Consider the following 18,071-nt stretch of genomic DNA (forward strand, 5'->3'; position numbering starts at 1 on the left):
ATCTTCTGCGCAGGGGAAAAACCGCAGATCGTATTGTGATTAGTGACGCTGCGCATGCGTAATCACACAGTTTAGAACTCTTCTCTTCATTCATAACATATTAGAAATGTTAACTTCCGGTTCCGAACCCGGTTCTGAGCGCAGCAGTGCTCGTGGAATCTACGGGCACAGATCAGCAGGTAATTTCACGCTCTGCCGCGCATCAGCGGTGATGTCACAGCTCCCCCCACCCCCCACCCCAACAAAGGAGCTGGGTCTCAGTAGAAAAAGCTTTATTGGAAATTCATACAGAACCTGAGACCCACTCGGTCCAGTCCGTGACTCCCAACGGTTCCATCCAGTTCCCGTTTTTCCCTTTCTACACCCTGATACTCTGGATCAGAACCGGCAGATAACACTGCTGCTTTCCCCAGAACCTGTCTGGTACTGCAAACCGAATCCACCAGTCATGCAGGAGGTTCTGAGAGCGCGGAGTTATCCAGAATTCTGAAGGACGTCTGTGCGTAAACACGAACCATTGGGCCGCTCAGAACTCCCGGACCGAGTTTTGTAGAATATTCTGGTTTCTCTGAGTTCCACCATTGAGGTTCTGGTCGGATGTTTCCTCAGATCCTATTATAATTCCATTGTTATCAAAAGAACCGGAACCAGCAGCAGAATGCGCGTGCGTTCGGCCCACTCCGGCGGAGGGGGAGTTCGTTTGGTCCAGGAAAAGTTTAATGAGGGCTGCTCCTTTACGCTCTGGAACCGACGGAGAACGGCGCGCGTGCGTCCTGAGCGTGCACGTGCCTTCAGGTCTGAAAGAAGCTCTTTGGTTCAGGTGATCCAGCCTGTGCTGACCCCGCGCCGCGCGCAGGTCAGTCGCTGTCCTCGCGCTCCTCGTGCACGGTGGTGGTGGAGTGGTTGTAGAGGCCCTGCGCCATCAGCTGCAGCGCGAGCCCGTTTTTTAGGCCGCTCGCCTTCTTGATCTTGGCCCGCTTGTTCTGGAACCAGATCTTGATCTGGGACTCGTTCAGGTGGAGCTCGTGCGCCAGCGCCTGCCGCCGCTGCTCCGTGATGTACCGGTTCACCTGGAACTCCGCGCGCAGCCGCTGCAGCTGCTCGGCCGTGAAGGCCGTGCGCGGCCGCTTGTCCTCCCTGCCGCTCCTGGATTTCTTCAGTTTCCGCGTCCGTGGACCTGCAGTGGGGGCAGAGGGCGGAGCGGAGAGGTGAATATGTGCGCGGCACGTACATGTGCGTGCCCACACACGCAGAAAAAAAATTGTCGCGCGCGCTCGCAACAGGCACAATAAACTATAGGCGGAAGCAAATCAGACAAAACACTGGAGTCTTTTGCGTTTTCTGTGTTACTTTAAGAATGACGTCACTGTTTCATTTAACATCTTAATCTCAAATCAAAGGAAACCTTCCAGTTTTTAATCCGCAGATCTTTTCTCTTTGCAGAGGATATTGTTCCCTCCCCGAAAATAATCCCACTGGCCCATAATCACAGATGGAAAACGCTGTGGAGGAGCGGTCGACCTCCGATCCCAGATGACTCGGCTCCTGCCCTGCTGGCCCATGGGCAAAACACCGAACCCTATAGCTTCTGGTGGTTATAGCTTGGCGCCATCAGTGTGTGAGAGTGTGTTTGTGTGTGTGTGTAGGTGTGTGTGTGAGTGTGTGTGAGTGTGTTCGTCCAGGTAGCTCCGGGTAGAAAATTTCATTTTCAACGAGCTGAGTTTGCAGCCACAACAGAATGAAAATGTAATAGAAGTGGAGACACTAAATTCAGGTTTACAACAAAAAGATAGAAGGAGACCCATGAAGCATTTTTAAAAAGTCAAAAACCATCAATTAAACACGTCCTAAAGGCAGCTACACATCCCAAGTCAACAGGACTGTGACTGTGAAGCCCGTTGAGGTTTCTAACTACAGACGCCATTAACTGTGATTGAATTCCTGTAAAATTCTCACATTTCAAATGAAAATGTTATTGAGCGGAACCTTTAGGCAGCAGCAGCAACACAAAAACAACAACCTGATCTGCAGACATGACTCTCACTCACTGAAGAACCTCGCCGATTTGAGAACTTTTTAACAACAAAAAAGTGTCTGGAAAACTGTTGTCATGGCAACAGAAGACGGGCGCCTCCTTTACTTTGATAAATGAGGGTCCGTTGAAACTCAAATCGTATTTTCTCTGCCTGACAGTTTTTTTTTACTCAACTTCTCCATGTTGGACCTCTGATGAGGATCTGCTGCTCTGTGGGGAAAACGCGATGACAAGAGCCCCTCACGCGCGCGTGCATGACTCTCACCTGGACAGGTTTAGCCTGCGATCATGAAATCCAGCATAAACTGCCTGGACCCCCCCCCCCCCCCCCACACACACACACACACACACCGTGCGTACTCTTAACCGGCGTCAGTAAGCTGCACCCGAACTTTCCTCGGTTCGGTCCGAAAACATCGTGTTTTCCTGGTCTAGTGACTCCAAGTTCCCCTTAGGGTTTTGCTGTAATGGGTGCGCGCGTGCACGCCGTGATTAAACATGCATGGACCGTTAAGAGCCAACACGGCCGCGCGCTGACAGTCAAAACGTTTCTGACCTGAAAACTGCGTTTAGTTTTTATTTTAAATCAATCATAAAAATGCTAAGAACGGAACTTCTGACTTGGAGCAGCAACAGTTTTAGTGTTTAAATACTTATTTAAATTAATGGTTGTATTATTTAGGATTTCTTTGCTTTTAAATCAACGACTTTAAACTTTATTTTTGCATCTAACAGCTGATTGACGTGCGCGCGACGATCAACACCAACGCGCCGAAAACCTTCTTGTTCTGTTTTTTTATTAATTATGAAGTTATTGTTGTTTTTTTTAGTTTAACCCTAAAGAAGGTTTAATAGTTTTATGCAGCTGAAAAATGAAGATGAAAGGATTTAAAACAACTCAAACACCGCGTGCGTGTTCTGTCTTTCTCTGCACGTGACGTGTAATAGAATTTAGGCCTTTGCGGATGAAAGAAACGAAAATCACAAAAGAGAAAAATGTTATAACGTCCAAAACATTTATTTCTTTTGTTGTAACAAGGCGCGTGACCGATGAACGACGGTCATCCTCAGACGGGACATTTCAGAGCCGTGCACGTGTTTGCACCTTTGTAGGTCCAGCACGCGCTCAGTGCTACGTTTTAGTAGAACTGTTAAGTCTTTATTTGAAAAAAAAGTGTAAAATCCAAAGCATGTTTGGTAAGATTTAAAAAATAATTGAATAAAAAATATTTTATTTAGAAATTTTAGAACATTTAATTATAAAAATAAAATAGTTGCTATAATAAAAAAAATATAATGACAGAAATGACTACTATGAAAAAATTAAATTAATATATTTAATTAGTATTATTTTAAAGGAGGCATTTTGGATTATTTTAAATCACGCGCGTGACTGTTATTCGTATTTTTGAAAAAGAAACAAATGCAGAACAATTAAACAAACATCTGTGGTAAGACTTAAAGTATTCGTACCATTATTACATTTTATTATAATTATTGTCAATTATTATTATTATAGTTGTTAAAATTATTGTTATTGGTATTATTATTATTATTATTGTTATTATTATTATTTTTATTATTATTATTGTTATTATTATTATTATTATTAAAATTGTTATTATTATTAAAATTATTATTATTGTTGTTGTTGTTGTTGTTGTTGTTCTGTGTGTAAATGTGTGTAGCTTCTCTTTCCGGTTCTGAACTGGGGTGACTGCGGCGCAACGGAACCGAATGTGTCGCCTTACCAGATGACGGCCGGTCCGAGTACCGGGTGCAGTAGACCCACGCGGGCCACAGCAGCGGCTGGCTGTCCTGCGTCTGCGCCGCGGTTCCTTTCAGAGCCGCCAGCGGGGAGGAGGTGCTGTCCGCGGCCCCCTCTTCGCTCCTCTCCGCCGGGTTGACGCCGCCGCCGCCGCCCTCGGGCCCCACAGCGCTGCCGTCGCTCTTCTTTGGACTGTGTACCGACGAAGAGGAGGTGGAGGAGGAGGAGATGCTGTCACTGCTGCAGTTCGAGTCCTGGTTCGGTGTCCCGGGAAGGCTGGGCCTGCTGAGCAGTGGGTGAGCGCGCAGCCGCCCGGATGTGTGCGCCCGGTCCCGAGGGCCCAAACCCAGCTCCTTCTTGCAGCCGAAGTCCGGCCGCAGGATGTTGTCGATGAAAAAGTTGGTGGTTCGGTGGGCCTGCTGGGCCTGGAGCGGCATCGTGGGCGGGGAGGGCAGGCTGGGACCCGGGGACACGCTCTCCGGGTCGCTGCAGTCCGAACTGCTCCGGTCCCGCTGTGTCTCCATCGCTGTCTGTCCACGGAACCTGGTGCTGTTCCGTCGGGCCAGTTTGCTGTGAGCCTCGGTTTCTAGACTCAAATCAACCAGAACCACTAGAACCTGCTTGTGCTGTCGGAACGGGGGTGTCCAGGCAGCGCGCCGCAGCTCCAGCGCGTCATGGTCGGCTCCCCGCAGTGCTCGCTGCTCTGACGGCCGAACCTGTCCTCGCATCAGTCCGGTGGAGAGTCAGCGGGCCGGGACGCAGCGATTAGAGCCGGAGCGCAGCGGGCCAATCAGCGAGCGGGAAGCTTTTGGACCCCGTGTGACGACGGCCAATGACGTCCGGCGTTTGTAAACCGACAGGAGGACCGAACAGGCGGAACCACAAAGGTTCGGCCCGATTACCACTGTCTGCTGCAGCGGAGGATAAGCAAGACGGACTTTTCCTCACACTCTCGCGCGCACGCGCAGTAAACTGACAGAAAGGGCCTCATTGTCATGCGCACCGCATGCGCACAGCAACAAGACTGGGAGAAGAAAGGTGAGCAGAAACAGGTAAACTAGAATCAAACGCGCACGAGGATGTAACAGCACAAATCCAAACATACTTAGAGCAGTGCGCGCGCGGTGGAGCGCGTGTCGGCCTCCTGCTCGTTGTGGGTCACGTACCTCCGTGTCCTTTTATTGCTTTTGTTCTTTTTTGAGGATTTTTTTCATTTGATTTTTTATTAATATATTTCCTATTTTTGTTGTAACTTTTTTCTTTTTAATTACTGTTTTTCATTTTCTTTTTGCTTTTTCTGTGTTTGTTGTCATGTTTTCACTGTTACATTTTCTCTGACCCACTTCGCGCTCGTGCTCGTACAGACTCGTTTTCACGAGTCTTTGTCTTCTCGCTCGCTTCACCTGCCACACTCATTGGACGCACCTTTTTATTGGCACGCGCGTGCCACCCCTGGACTGCTCGCGGCGCGTTCTCAGCTTTGTTTCCGACATTGTTCCGCAGGCAGTACGGCGCACGCGCGCGCTCTTATCTCGCGGCGGTGATGTGGAGCTGCCGTGGATAATTGATCGCCTCTAATTCCGCGCGTGTTTATCAAGGGCCGCGATGGGCCACTGTCACTGCGCTCGTGCCAAGCCGTCCATCAGAGTCGCGCGCGCACGCGGCGCACACGCACCGCTTCTCGGGGGGGTCAGAGCAAAAACACAAACGGAGACTTTCCGATCTGGACAAAAGGAAAGGGTGTAAACAGAAGCACAATTGATTAATTTATTAAACTATAAATCCATGTATTATTAATTTAAAGAGTTATTAAAAAATGCAAAAAGAAGAAGAAAAAGCGCACATTTTTTCCACCAGTAAATTTTGTTTTGTTTTTATTGTGTTTTTCTGCTAATATTCATTTATTTTTGTTTCGATTTAAAATAAAGTACATTTATTCTTGTCTGTTTTTAATAAAGTAAACCATAATAAAATCAAAATTTTAAAATAAATTGTAATTTCTTTTTATCACTAGATGATTTAATAAATCCCAGCAATAACATGATCAAATTAAAAATAAAAGGAGAACTAGCGGAGACAAAACAGGAAGTAGAAAACCAAACAGAATTCTGCTGAGTCATGTTTTGATTATTCTGTTTTATGTTCGGACGAATTAAAGTTTGGAGCAAAGGTTTGAATTCTAAGTTCCAGGTAAACTAAAAACAATCTTTAACATAAAATCCTCATCGTTTCAGGAACAATCGATGCACAAAAGCTTAGTTCAGTGAAGGGGAAGCTGAAGTCACGTGACCATGTCAGAGTCTCCTGATGGACTTTGCAGATGAATGTTCATTTTTCTCCCAGAAAGGCAGGAAAAATGCCAAACCTGGACATCAGAGTCATTTCGTAGAATGAAGGTGGAGCAGGTCACAGAATAATGACCTCTGGGAGAAGATCAGACTGTTGGAGAAAGGACAACGGGAGGAAAAACCTCCGATAATGATCTACAACAGGGTCTGAGGGGATGCTGGTGGGGGTGGGGGTTTGTCACCTACGGAAAAACCCGCTTGGAGCAGATTCCTTTGGAGGAGAACCGCAGATGAAGCTCTGCTGATGCCGGAGCTCATGATGGAACCACTGCGCCCCCTGGTGGCTGCAGAGGAGCAGTTCACGTTGGAGGAGCAGACAAGCTGCAGGACAGAAGGTCTGTTTTAGTGTCACTGCTGACACACAAAGAAACATGACAAACACACACACAATTCTCTCTCTTTTTGACTCGTTCAAATACAGAACATTCTGGATCAACCACTGCTTTATGCCATCAACGGACTCTGTTAAAACGTTTTCTGAGCTCTTTTTTCTCTAACTTAGGGGCAGATTTATCTGCAGATCATCGGCATAACAATGAAAAGAGACATCATGCTGTGCAATGACAGAACCAAGAGGCAGTAGGTATAAAGAAAAAAGAGCAGGACGGAGGATTAACCGTGAGGAGGCCTCACCAATCCAGACTGAAAAACCTCTCCCTGTTATTGGTGCGGTGCCACGAATGCCGGCGTGATGTGGTAGTGGAGACAGGAGGCCTGCAAGGTCCACCGTGTCAAAAGCTGCAGTCAAGTCCAACAGCAGCAGAGCATCAACGGACACAGCGATGCCACCTTTAGCAGGCGGACTCTGTTCTGTGCCGAGATCTAAAACCCGACTGAAACTTCCCAGAAATTAAAATTGTGTTCTAAAAAAGACTCTAACTGCTAAAAAATGACAATTAGGAAACGGGTCTAAAATGAGATAAAACAGGTGTCCAGATGAGTTTTTTTAAGAAGAGGCTTAACCGCATCATGTTTAAAAGCAGACGGAACAACTCCAGAGCTTCAGGACCTGCTAAAAAAAGTCCAGGCCTTGCAGTTTCAAAAGCTTCCTTTAGAATTTTAGCAGGAATCACATCAAGTGTAATAGGCTATTTTAACTAGAAACCAGTCAAAAGTAATTGATAAGCATTTGTGTTTTCTGCAGTGTGTGAGGCCTTCAAGGACTCAGAAGAGCGTTGTAAATGCGCATTGTCTAAGTCGGAGCTCAGCTGAACTTTAGGAGTTCATCGTCAACAATCCAGGATTTCAGATCTGCTGAGAAACGGAAGCAAGAGAGTCGGTTTCAGCTGAGACAAGCGAAAACTGGCAGATCTGTTTTAAGAGGAGGAACCAACGGTCACTTCTTCTTTCCTTCTTGCAGGAACTGGATTCATGTGACCATGAATCGTATGAATCAACACGATCAGCCGTGACCCAAGAGCTGAATCACCAAAATAGACTCCATTCCACAAAATCAAAACTGTGAGCAGAGAAAGTCCTGAGGAACTGTCCAGGAGGATCCGCGCCTTTGCCTGAAAGTGGCAGGGATAGGCTCCAGTAACACCATCAAACTGAAGGGATTAAGAAGGGTCAACAAATGGATGGATGAACAGAAAAAGCAGCAGATGGTGCAGAAGAGGAGGCGATTTGTTGAAGATAGGAGCTCAGGGGTTCAGCTGAAGTCTGCAGCACAGACTCAGCTTCCTCCTATTAGCTTGTCATGAATGTTCCTCAGCTCTGGGCCTCCACACCTTCTGCAGATCTGCATCTCAGGTTCTCTGGAGGAGCTGAGCTTTGGCTCCCAGGAACCTGAACAGCCAGACGGATCTCAGACAGGTGACTGCCGTTCCGGTCTAAGAGCTGCTTCTCCAGAGGAGCTGCACCAGAACCAAGGCCAAGGTCAGAAGATTTCCTCTGCGTCTGAAGCATCAGGGAGATTGCTGCTTGAGACCGTCGTCATGGTGACCTCAGGAAGCTCTTCAATTGAAATGTAGACATTTGAAACCTAAACGTAAGAAGGAGAAGGTCTTCTGAAGTGAAACATGGAGGTGGGAGCATCATGCTCTCTGTGCTTCTTTGGAAGAAAGGAAATATGAAAAAGTGTGACATCAGGTCACCTAAGAGTCCAGGTTCTGATCCAAGACCTGCACCTGGAGAGTCCCCTCAGAACCCACATGTCAGTCTGGGTCCGCTTCTTTCAGGAGACTTTTGTTCTGCTTAGGTTTTTATCGTGGTCAGAACTTGTAGCAATTTCATTTGATCTGGAAAATGTTGGTTTTTCAGAAAAGTAAACGTTTGATTTTGATGATTCTTTTCTGAATAAGTGAAGCTTCAAAGCTGCTGATGACCTCCTAGACAAAAGCAGGAAACCTATGGCTGGCTTGATCAAGTTGATTAATTGATCTGAATCAATCAGAGCTTAATAAATCAATAATTGATCTATAACATTAGAGACGGATCTTTAATGCCTTTCCTGGGCAGCTCGGTTGGTAAGGTGAAAGATTACCACACAAGAATCCAGGGTTCAATTCCCGGAGGGGAATGAACAATGGTAATGGGGCAATTACCATATCAATGGCGAGCAATAAACATCACCCAGTGAGGGCCTTTGGGCAAGACCTTAACGCTACTGCCTCCTGAGCGCGGGTCGCCTGCAGCTCGTCGCTCCCCCAGGGGATGGGTTAAATGTGGAGAACAAATTCTGCACACCCCTGTCACACTATGTTGAGACTTTAACTTTTCCGGTGACCTAACAAATAACAGCAGTAAAGCGATGTAAGCTAGCTTGATGCTAACGTATAATAGAATTTCCCATAGGACGGCTAATGCTAACATTTAATGCTAATTTAATGCATGTATGTTTAGCAATGCTAAAGTGTAATGCTATAGTGCCAGCTCCGCCTAGTGGCCAAACTGAAACACCTCCAGTAGAGGCAGAACATTTGTTTTTGAAATATTACAAAGTTTAGAGACTTTACAAAGTTAATGATCGGCACATTTTTGTTGGAGTTTCTCAGCCATGGAACACTGTATGGTTTTAACAATCTGACTGGTTTATTATGTCACTAATAGATTTAACTGCATCAGATTAACATGAATATCTTTAAAACATATAAAGATTATTATTGCATTTCTATACCAATGCGTCTAAAGGTGTAAACCGTGTAAATTCAAAACTGAATCAAGTGAATCGAAAGAAGCAAACAAATTGGGAGAATCAAATTGATTCTGGAAATGATTGGTGATATCCAGCCCTAGGGATACATGAGGCTGGGTATCATTTTACCCCCAATAGGACCCCCCCCCCCCCACTCCACCAGCTGGAGGTTGGTTTGTTGTCAGACATCGCAGCGTCCATTTTTTCTACAGGACAGTGGAAGCCTGCAGCTCTGACTTCCTCATTGTGATGTTTACTCCAGAATTTTGTCCAATCAGCTACAAAACAGCAACTGTGGCAAATGTGTGCATGTGGGGGGGGGGGGGGGGGGGAGTCTTAAAGTGGCTGAAGCAGGAAGTGAGGAACATCTGGGCTCTGGAGAGCATGGAGGCAGAAGAGGAGAAACACACGGCTCAAGTTTACTTCAACCCGCTGTTTGACATGTCAGGCAGCAGCAGCAGTCTGTACCGCCTCCAGCCTGACGGTGAGTGAACGACGACCAAGAGCTCACACAGCTTTAGTCTTCCTCACATCCACCATTTTGGTGCAAGTTCACAGGAAAAAAAACGTGAATGACTTTTTAAAAATGCCAGGAGGAACGAAGAAACTTGGATTCTGGCGTTTAGTGAGACCTCAAAGTTCTTCCTACAGAAATGAGGAGAAACATCAGACGGTTGACTCCTGCAGACAAAGTCTGAGCTGGAGATGTTTGAGTGTAAATAGAGAAGGTAGTGAAGACTAAAAGAGATTGGACCATTACAGAGCCCTGTGGGCCACCATGAGTGAGTCTGCTGGGAGGAAGACTCGTGGTTTTCAGGGTCCAACATCAGACGTCCCTGCCCTACCTGCTGCTTCTGACCCGGATGAGGTGTGTTTGGTCAAGAAGAAGCATCAAGGAGCTGGAAACCAACCTGGACACCCGACCTGGACTTTAACACCCGACCTGGACTTTAACGGCCGACCTGGACTTTAACAGTCGACCTGGACTTTAACACCCGACCTGGACTTTAACAGCCGACCTGGACTTTAACAGCCGACCTGGACTTTAACAGCCGACCTGGACTTTAACAGCCGACCTGGACTTTAACACCCGACCTGGACTTTAACAGCCGACCTGGACTTTAACAGTCGACCTGGACTTTAACACCCGACCTGGACTTTAACAGCCGACCTGGACTTTAACACCCGACCTGGACTTTAACAGCCGACCTGGACTTTAACAGCCGACCTGGACTTTAACACCCGACCTGGACTTTAACAGCCGACCTGGACTTTAACAGCCGACCTGGACTTTAACAGCCGACCTGGACTTTAACGGCCGACCTGGACTTTAACAGCCGACCTGGACTTTAACAGCCGACCTGGACTTTAACAGCCGACCTGGACTTTAACACCCGACCTGGACTTTAACAGCCGACCTGGACTTTAACACCCGACCTGGACTTTAACAGCCGACCTGGACTTTAACAGCCGACCTGGACTTTAACATCTTTGACGAACGATCTAGAATTAATCAGATAAATGAGTTTTTGCTGAGTGCCAAACTTCAGGTCAGATAGTTCAAAACAAAAGCAGAGATTTTGACAGACGAGAACGGACAGACTGAAGGCTGCAGAGGAGCTCACAGGCAGGTCTCAGGTGAGCAAAGGTGTAGTAAATTCAGGAGCTGCTTGGAACACAGAAGATTAAAGGAGTAATCTGAGTTTTTCTCATGTGAGCGCCTGTAATGAAGAAGACTCGACCCAGGCTCTGATCCAGAATATCGGGAGGAGGAGCGGGATTTCTCCCAGCAGGTGGCAGCACTGCTTCAGGTTTCCTCAGAGAGACCAGAGGAGACTCCCATATGTCTGCTGGACCTGTAGCTGAAACCACAAACCCTGCTGGTCTTGGATCTGCTGACCTGGTTTTGACCAAGAAAAAGACAAAAACTCTGAACTCCAGAAACTTCCCGTCAGGAGAGACTAAGGAGACCTCCCAGGTTCTCTGGGCTCCTTCTGTCCTCTCGTCACCCTGAAGTTGCTCCTCTTTTGTTTCATACGAACTTTCCTGTTTTGCAGAACTGAAACCTGCCCCCCCCAGAAGACAGTGGTGCCTTGGCGTGCTGACGGTGGGCGTCATCCTGCTGTTGCTCCTGAACTGCTTCCTCGTCTACAAAGGTACTGCTGGATCTTCTCAGCTTCAGGAGAGAGCAGTCCTCGGTTCTCCCTGTTCTGCAGGATTTCCTCATAAACACAACACGATGTAGAGACGTTCTACCAGAAAGCCTGGAGGTCCGAAGACCAGAAACATTGGATGTTCACAAGCGACTCTGATTGTAGAAGAGATGTTTGCTGGTTCAGGACCTCCTTCCTTTCTCCAAACCTCCATGACAGCATTTTCCTGAAGGACCACCTGACACCCCCATCCTTCCTGTGAACGGGTTATCCACAAATCATGTGTGTTCCCTCTGCTTCAGTTTTCGTGTTGCAGTCCTCTCTGGAGAAGCCGCTATCAGAGAAGCAGAAGTCTGATCTGGCTCCTCCGAATGAAGACAACCTCCAACATCTTCTTCAAAACAGCAGCCAGGAGACCAGGAGCCTGAGAACCCACCTCTGGGCCTTGCAGAACCAGGTCCATTCGAGCACCCCACAGATCAGTTTTGGTTTCCTGTGATGGTCAAGGAGGATCTGAGGTCCTCTACTGTCTTTCTGAAACATCTGTTGCCATGACAACAGGTCAGCAGTCTGTGTAGTGAAGAAGGCCAGCTGGGCGGTCTCAGAGCGGACCTCCACCGGCTGAACTCCAGCAACCAGAACCTAAGGAGCGAAGTGGCAAACCTCAGCCTCAAAAGCGGTGAGTCCAACGCCTGACGTTCTCTGGTTCCTTCAGCTTCATGCTGCTCATCATATGCATCCACTTCCAGGACCTCCAGGACCTCCAGGCCCACAGGGTCCAGCCGGACAGGCCGGTTCCCCCGGAGAGAAGGGCCTGAAAGGTAAGCTCTGCAGAACTTTGGTGGTCCTGTGTCTTTGCATCAGAACCAACCAGTGGGCCACACTGCTTGACCTGCATTGTCATGTCAAAGATGAGGTTCTCTCAGAGCAGAGTTCTGGCTTGGTTCTGCTAGTTTTGGGACCAGTCCTATTTATGGCTGACTTTCTGTCAGTGGGTCGGGTCATCGGGGTCTGAAACTGCTCTGTCTTCCTCAGGTCCCACAGGTTCTGGTCCGAAATGGACCGATCCAAGTCAAATTCAGATGGTTTAGGTGGACCACTCAGACATGAATTCAGGAAAACCAAACTTTGTGTTGTGCAGGTGACAGTGGGGTCGCTGGACCTCAAGGACCCAAGGGTGAAAAGGGACCTGTTGGAGAACGTGGAGAACCAGGACCTGCAGGTGAAGCTGGTGAGTGTTGAAATTCTGATTATTGTATGTGTGTGTGTGTGTGTGTGTGTGTGTGTTTGCGTGGGTGGGTGTGTTTTTCGTGTGTGTCTGTGTGTGGTTGTGTGTGTAGCTATATAATCAAGATATGGAGGAACTTTTATTTTGAAAGACTTGAGTTTGTTACCTGCAGTGAAAAATGTCGTGAACAGGCCCTTGAGCAAGGCAGGGCAGAGCTCCTTGTGCTTCGTGGTCACTGGTTCCAAATCCCTTTAACCCTGAACAGATCCTAAACTCCTGTGGCTGCAGGACTCGAAGCACCTCCAGCAGATGAAGTTATGATGAACAGGAGTTTCTTTTCCTCACTCGTCCTGGAATCTTCCGCTTGCTGAGCTAAATCCAGGTTATGTCGTAGAAATCAAAGCGTTTTCAGAAAGAGACGAGTCCCTGCAGGAAGGTTCTGGAGGATCCAGAGACGATCGTTTGATCCAAAAGTTTCACCGTCTTCAAGGGGTCACCTGATCACTACAGTGTCTGTCTGCTGCAGGTCCCAGAGGCCCCCCAGGAAGTGAAGGACCAGCAGGTCTGAAGGGAGACCCAGGCGCCCCTGGAGCCACAGGTCAGTGATTGGATCAGGGCCACAGGTTTGATCCCTGCGTGTGTGTGATGATGTTCCTGCTCGGGTGTGGGGATCAAACCTGTGTAACCTGAGCATTCTAAAGGAGAAGTGTCAAAAAGCTGCCGGACCTGAGAGTGACTCACCAAATCAACCAAATCCACAGCCGCTTCCTCCTGGTTCAGGAGTGAAGAGCATGTCTGAACGCAGAATCTGAGAACTTCTGCAGCAGAACGGTTTCTCGGATGTTTGGTTCCAACAACTGACTGTGGTGCTGGTTCCAACTGGACCTGCGGTCTGGTCCAGTTCAGACAAGAATCTGAACAACAGGGTTTTGAACAGAGCGATACCTTCAGGTTCAGTCCAGGTTTGTGAAGGGGACCTGAAATCTGGTTGAAAGACGGGTCACAGCCCCGTTCAGAGCTGTGATGTGTTCTGATGCTCAAAGATCATGTCTGTCATGACGAGCAGCTGCACCTTTGAGTAGTTTTGGTTCAACAAGTTTTCAAATGAAGGGATTTTATGCCTCAGAGCACGCAGAGATGTCCCGAAACGGCTGAGCACGTGAAGAGGCTGAGGTCTTCACCTTCCAGATCTGAAAGGGGCTTCGGAGAAATCTGCGATTCCTGCAGAAACAAGAAGCTCCACTGCAGGTTTATGACAGAAGAGAAGCTCTGGGGGCTGCAGACCATTTTATTTATTTATGGGGAGGCGGTGTGTGTGTGTGTGTGTGTGTGTGTGTGAGCTGGTGCATCATTGTGAAATGACACAGATGACATGTTTTAAACTGACATCTGGATCTTGTGTTGATCTCTGGTCATGTGTCCTGCTGCACGTTTGTGAGTCCATGACTGCTGGCTTGTTGTGCAGGACTGAGAGGAGAGAAGGGAGACCCGGGAGTTGTTGGTCCACCAGGACCTTCAGGTAAGCAGGACGTGGATATTTGGACCCGTTAATGTGTGAGCGGGTTAGCCGGCAGGACACACGTACTTCCAGTACGTAGGTAAATCCAGGAAGAGAAACAGCCAATTCTGGCGTTTCCATGGCGACAGGTCACCTGCTGCTGTTCCAAAGATGTTTGCGACCTTTTCAAACTGGTTTTCAGCTGTTCAAAGTTTCGGTTTCAAACTTTCATCATCCAATTTTTGCCTCTGCAACAGGAGCAGCAGGACCCCCCGGCCCCTCTGGAGCCCCCGGTGAGTGATCCTACATATGATGTGGGGGGGGATGTGATGAGATGACCTTTAGTGTAAAGAAAGAGCTACGTCTGCTGCTCTGCCCACAGGCATCCCTGGAGTCAGCGGTCCCAAAGGACAGAAGGGAGATCCGGGAAAGGAGTGTAAGTCTGACCCAGAAGGAGGAGACAATCTGTGCATTTCACAGAGACACTTAAACCTTAACATGAAACATGTACGCTACAGTCTAGATCTATGCAGAAACATCCAGTTGAGTCTGACCCACCACCTCTATTCAGTCTGACAGTTCCTGCTGGAAAATCCTCCAGAGGCTCCATGACAGAAGGATGTTCTCAGAAACATCAAGGATCTCGTTGGGGGCGATTTTACGTATTCATTTACATACATATAAATCAATGTTTTAGTCCAAGGAATGATCTGGATCTGGAGTCTGCAACCATCAACAATTAAAGAGCCTTTCTGGAGTTGAGATCTAAAGGAGCCGAATCTCTGTAGTAGAAAATAGTTAACAACTTTTGACAGAGGTTCCTATGACTTCTTTTCAAAACAAAAGACATCCTGTACCGTGGGATCATCTAAATGCAGTAAATGTGGAAGGAATTGTGATTTCAGAAGTGATTCACACTGAAAATAAACAGGTTTGATTTTATTGCTGTTAGTGACGGAAAATCTAGCAAAACCAGACGCATTGACAGTCCGCCTTATTCTAAATCAAACAGATTTTCTGCGGCACACAGAGCTCAAATATCTGTCCAAATGTTTGACTTTGATTGTTGGAGCATTGTGGGTACTGTAGTCAGGAGCCTGCTGGGCTGGTACACACTGGGCTTCAACTGTTTGTGAAAGAGTTCAATAAAGTTTGAGTTACCTGATAGTTTAGTTTGGGTGAAGGGTCCTGCCCAGGGACACAGCAGCACTTGACTGGGTGGGGGCGTGGCCAACCTGCTCAACCACCTGAGCCCCTGCCACTCAGGTGTGCCTACAGTTGAATCTTCCATTCTCAGAGGATCCATTCAACTCCAGAGCAAGCAGACAAAATTGACGACAACAAAGAAACATGTCTGATATTTAGACAAACTCACTGGACCTGGACCAAGCCTACTCACTATTCCTGACAGTCTGACAGTAACTAACCAGGAAGTTCTACATCATGAACTTTTCCTGTCCTGGAGGGAGGGCAGGGTCTCTATAAGTCCATGAAACAGAGTGAAGGAAAAGGTTTTAGGGATTGACATCAGATTTACACTACAGTCCATCCAGTTCACTCATTTCTGAGCATTTTACCCAGAGTTCTTATAGTGGTGGGGGGGTTCTCACACGTTAAGAGGACATTTTTCTCAGCAGGGGTGCAGAATATGCTTTCCTTTGGGGATGTGTTGAGCAGATTCTGACCCCAACAGCAGATCTGACAGACCTGGAAAGATTGGGGCGCCCCCTGCAGGCTGATGTGGCACAGCGCAGCTGGTGTGTGAGACAAAGACTAGAGCGGTTGAAGATCAGAGCTTTTCAGGCTCTTCGTCTGTTGCTCTTTTGGCGGGGGCTCCTCAAACGTTCGTGGCGTGCTCACGCGGGGTCAGATGTTTGTTTCTGTGAACGCTGGAGCTTCAGTCAAAGGAGGAGATGAGCTGGTCACTGAGGTCCTGTCAGAGAGCAGACTCACCTGCAGAAGCATCCACCCCTCCTCACGTGAAACTCTTTCCTCTAGTGAAAGTGCGACTTGTTCCGGGCAGAAACAAAGGACGAGTGGAGGTGAAACACAACGATGTCTGGGGAACCATCTGTGATGACAACTTTGGCCCAATGGATGGACGAGTACTTTGTAGGATGCTTGGCTTCGATTCTTGTGTCGAAGTCTTTATTGCTACACAAGGTGAGAAACCGTCTCCATCATTCAAGCTCTACCCCCCCTCAGTCAAGTGCTGTTGTGTCCTTGAGCAAGACACTTCCCCCTAACTAAATGATCTGTCCATGAATAAGAGTGAAGACATGAGCGGCTGCATGAACTGCAGTGAGATGCAGGAGAACCTCATTCTGGTTTTCTGCAGGCTTCTGTGCAGCTCTTTGCGTCTGTAGTGCGATTGCCATGAAATCAGAGTTTGCTGTGCTGTTTGCAGGATCGGGTCAGATCTGGCTGGACGAGGTGCAGTGCACAGGAGAGGAGCTAGACATCTCTGCGTGCCGTCATCCTGGGTTTGGCGTTCACAACTGCGACCACAATGAAGACGTGGGAGTTCATTGTATCTGAAACTCCTGAGAGCAACAGGTGACCGGCTGGGACGGAGTCTGCAGCAGAGACTGGTTTCCACGCCTTCATCGTTCGCCATCATTTCCTTCTCTGGACGACAGCGTGTCTCATTCAAACAGCAGCTGATCCTCGGATCTCATGTAAACATGACGACAAAAATACAAGAAAACAAAAACGTTCCGCTGTGCTGTACGTTCAAACTGCCTTTATAAGCTGTGAGTTTTCTGTAAGCAAAAGCTTGTGCTAATAAAGTTTCCTAAAATGTAATCTTGGTGTTGCTTGTTGTGACTGTTGTGGCTCACTGACAGAGCTATTTAACCCTTGTGCTATCTTAGATGACCCCCCCCCCCTTCCATTGAGGTGTTCTCCCTACCATGACAAAGGTGGATAAAGGTGGAAAGATTTCATGTAATCCATGGACACCAGTGAAGATCACAAATCATTGAAGAAAAAAAGGTTCAGAGCTCTGTCTAGTGGGTCTAGATGACCCAACTCCCAACGTTAAAGTGCCTAGGATAGAACAAGGGTTAAGTCTGTGTGTCATCTGCAAATCTGTGACAAAAAAAAAAAACTACTTGGTTTGCTCGTTCTGACCCAGAGAGAGCATGTGCAGGTGAAACAGCAGAGATCTGAGGATGGAGCCTTGAGGAACTCCAGACAACATGGAGACTTTTGACCAAAAGACAACATCACTTCCATGGAAGGAAGGTCGGCAATCTTCTTTGTCTTTCTCCTGCTCCATTCAGCGAATCATCCGCCTCCATCAAAGCCCAACCTCAGCGTCCGTCACACCTCAACCAGCCACCCTCGTGCTCCTTTTCTTCATCAATGCCCCCCCTCTATGGTCTTTCTGTCAGCCTCCTTCCTGGTCTGAAACATCTCAGTCTGCTTCCCTGCATTCATCTCCAAAACATCTAGCCTGGGCTGTTCCTCTGGTGGCTTTGGTTTCGTGTCGGTGATCCCCCGGACACGTTTGTCTGGACTTGGGAGGGGCTCTTAAAAACATTGGACTTCACACCCTAAAGGAGGATTGGAAATCTTGCATGATTGATCTTGGAAGATTGTGGAACAAAGAAAGATCCAGACCGTGTCACACTGGTGATTGAATCAGCTCAATAAAATACTGTGCAAAAATGACTTAAAACAATTAAAAATATAAAAAGGGATTTAATAAATAGTAATCTAAAACAGCTTTAAATTGGTAAAAAAATAAAAGACATAAAATTTTGATTAAAAGTCCCAGCTAAAAAAAAAAAAAAAAAAAAAAAAAAAAAGTCCAGTCCCAAAGCCGCGCCCCCCGAAGTCCACCGTTGGAACCGGCCGTGGAGGGGGGAAAAAAACCCAGCGTCTGTGCGGCTGAAATGAAC

The 18,071-nt window shown here is 47.5% G+C and overlaps 2 protein-coding genes across 5 annotated transcripts; one reads left to right on the forward strand and one right to left on the reverse strand.

Annotated features, from left to right (window-relative positions):
• Window positions 1–255: 255 nt before the first annotated feature.
• LOC144988550 (homeobox protein engrailed-1a-like) lies at window positions 256–4,741 on the reverse strand. Of its 4 annotated transcripts, none has more exons than XM_078939011.1 (2): window positions 3,787–4,741; window positions 256–1,177 (listed from the first exon to the last, which is right to left on the reverse strand). In XM_078939011.1, exons 1-2 carry the CDS (start codon window positions 4,529–4,531, stop codon window positions 858–860), a joined length of 1,065 nt encoding a protein of 354 aa, XP_078795137.1. In that variant the 5' UTR covers window positions 4,532–4,741; the 3' UTR covers window positions 256–857. The 4 variants fall into 4 exon arrangements, 1 of the variants encoding a protein (XP_078795137.1); XR_013652481.1 differs by lacking the exon at window positions 3,787–4,741 and adding an exon at window positions 2,396–2,533 and having other exon boundaries at window positions 1,037–1,177; XR_013652483.1 differs by lacking the exon at window positions 3,787–4,741 and adding an exon at window positions 2,387–2,525 and having other exon boundaries at window positions 1,037–1,177.
• Window positions 4,742–9,615: 4,874 nt separating this feature from the next.
• On the forward strand, window positions 9,616–16,971 carry marco (macrophage receptor with collagenous structure). The gene is made up of 12 exons (XM_078939010.1): window positions 9,616–9,771; window positions 11,345–11,443; window positions 11,743–11,897; window positions 12,002–12,119; window positions 12,190–12,261; window positions 12,582–12,671; window positions 13,195–13,266; window positions 14,134–14,187; window positions 14,424–14,459; window positions 14,549–14,602; window positions 16,165–16,329; window positions 16,574–16,971. Exons 1-12 carry the CDS (start codon window positions 9,672–9,674, stop codon window positions 16,702–16,704), a joined length of 1,146 nt encoding a protein of 381 aa, XP_078795136.1. The 5' UTR covers window positions 9,616–9,671; the 3' UTR covers window positions 16,705–16,971.
• Window positions 16,972–18,071: the final 1,100 nt, after the last annotated feature.

The sequence above is a fragment of the Oryzias latipes genome, chromosome 21 (assembly GCF_053564925.1).
Source record: "Oryzias latipes strain Hd-rR chromosome 21, Olatipes_Hd-rR_3.1".
Classification (NCBI taxonomy): Eukaryota; Metazoa; Chordata; class Actinopteri; order Beloniformes; family Adrianichthyidae; genus Oryzias; species Oryzias latipes.

What these genes read in the sequence shown, in the direction of transcription:
- LOC144988550 (XM_078939011.1), bottom strand. Translation starts at nt 4,531, where the DNA reads ATGCGAGGACAGGTTCGGCCGTCAGAGCAGCGAGCACTGCGGGGAGCC. An exon ending in CTCGGACCGGCCGTCATCTG is followed by an intron (nt 1,178 to 3,786) that starts GTAAGGCGACAC and finishes CCCCCACTGCAG; the next exon opens with GTCCACGGACGCGGAAACTG.
- marco (XM_078939010.1), top strand. Translation starts at nt 9,672, where the DNA reads ATGGAGGCAGAAGAGGAGAAACACACGGCTCAAGTTTACTTCAACCCG. An exon ending in GTACCGCCTCCAGCCTGACG is followed by an intron (nt 9,772 to 11,344) that starts GTGAGTGAACGA and finishes CCTGTTTTGCAG; the next exon opens with AACTGAAACCTGCCCCCCCC. An exon ending in AGGCGCCCCTGGAGCCACAG is followed by an intron (nt 13,267 to 14,133) that starts GTCAGTGATTGG and finishes CTTGTTGTGCAG; the next exon opens with GACTGAGAGGAGAGAAGGGA.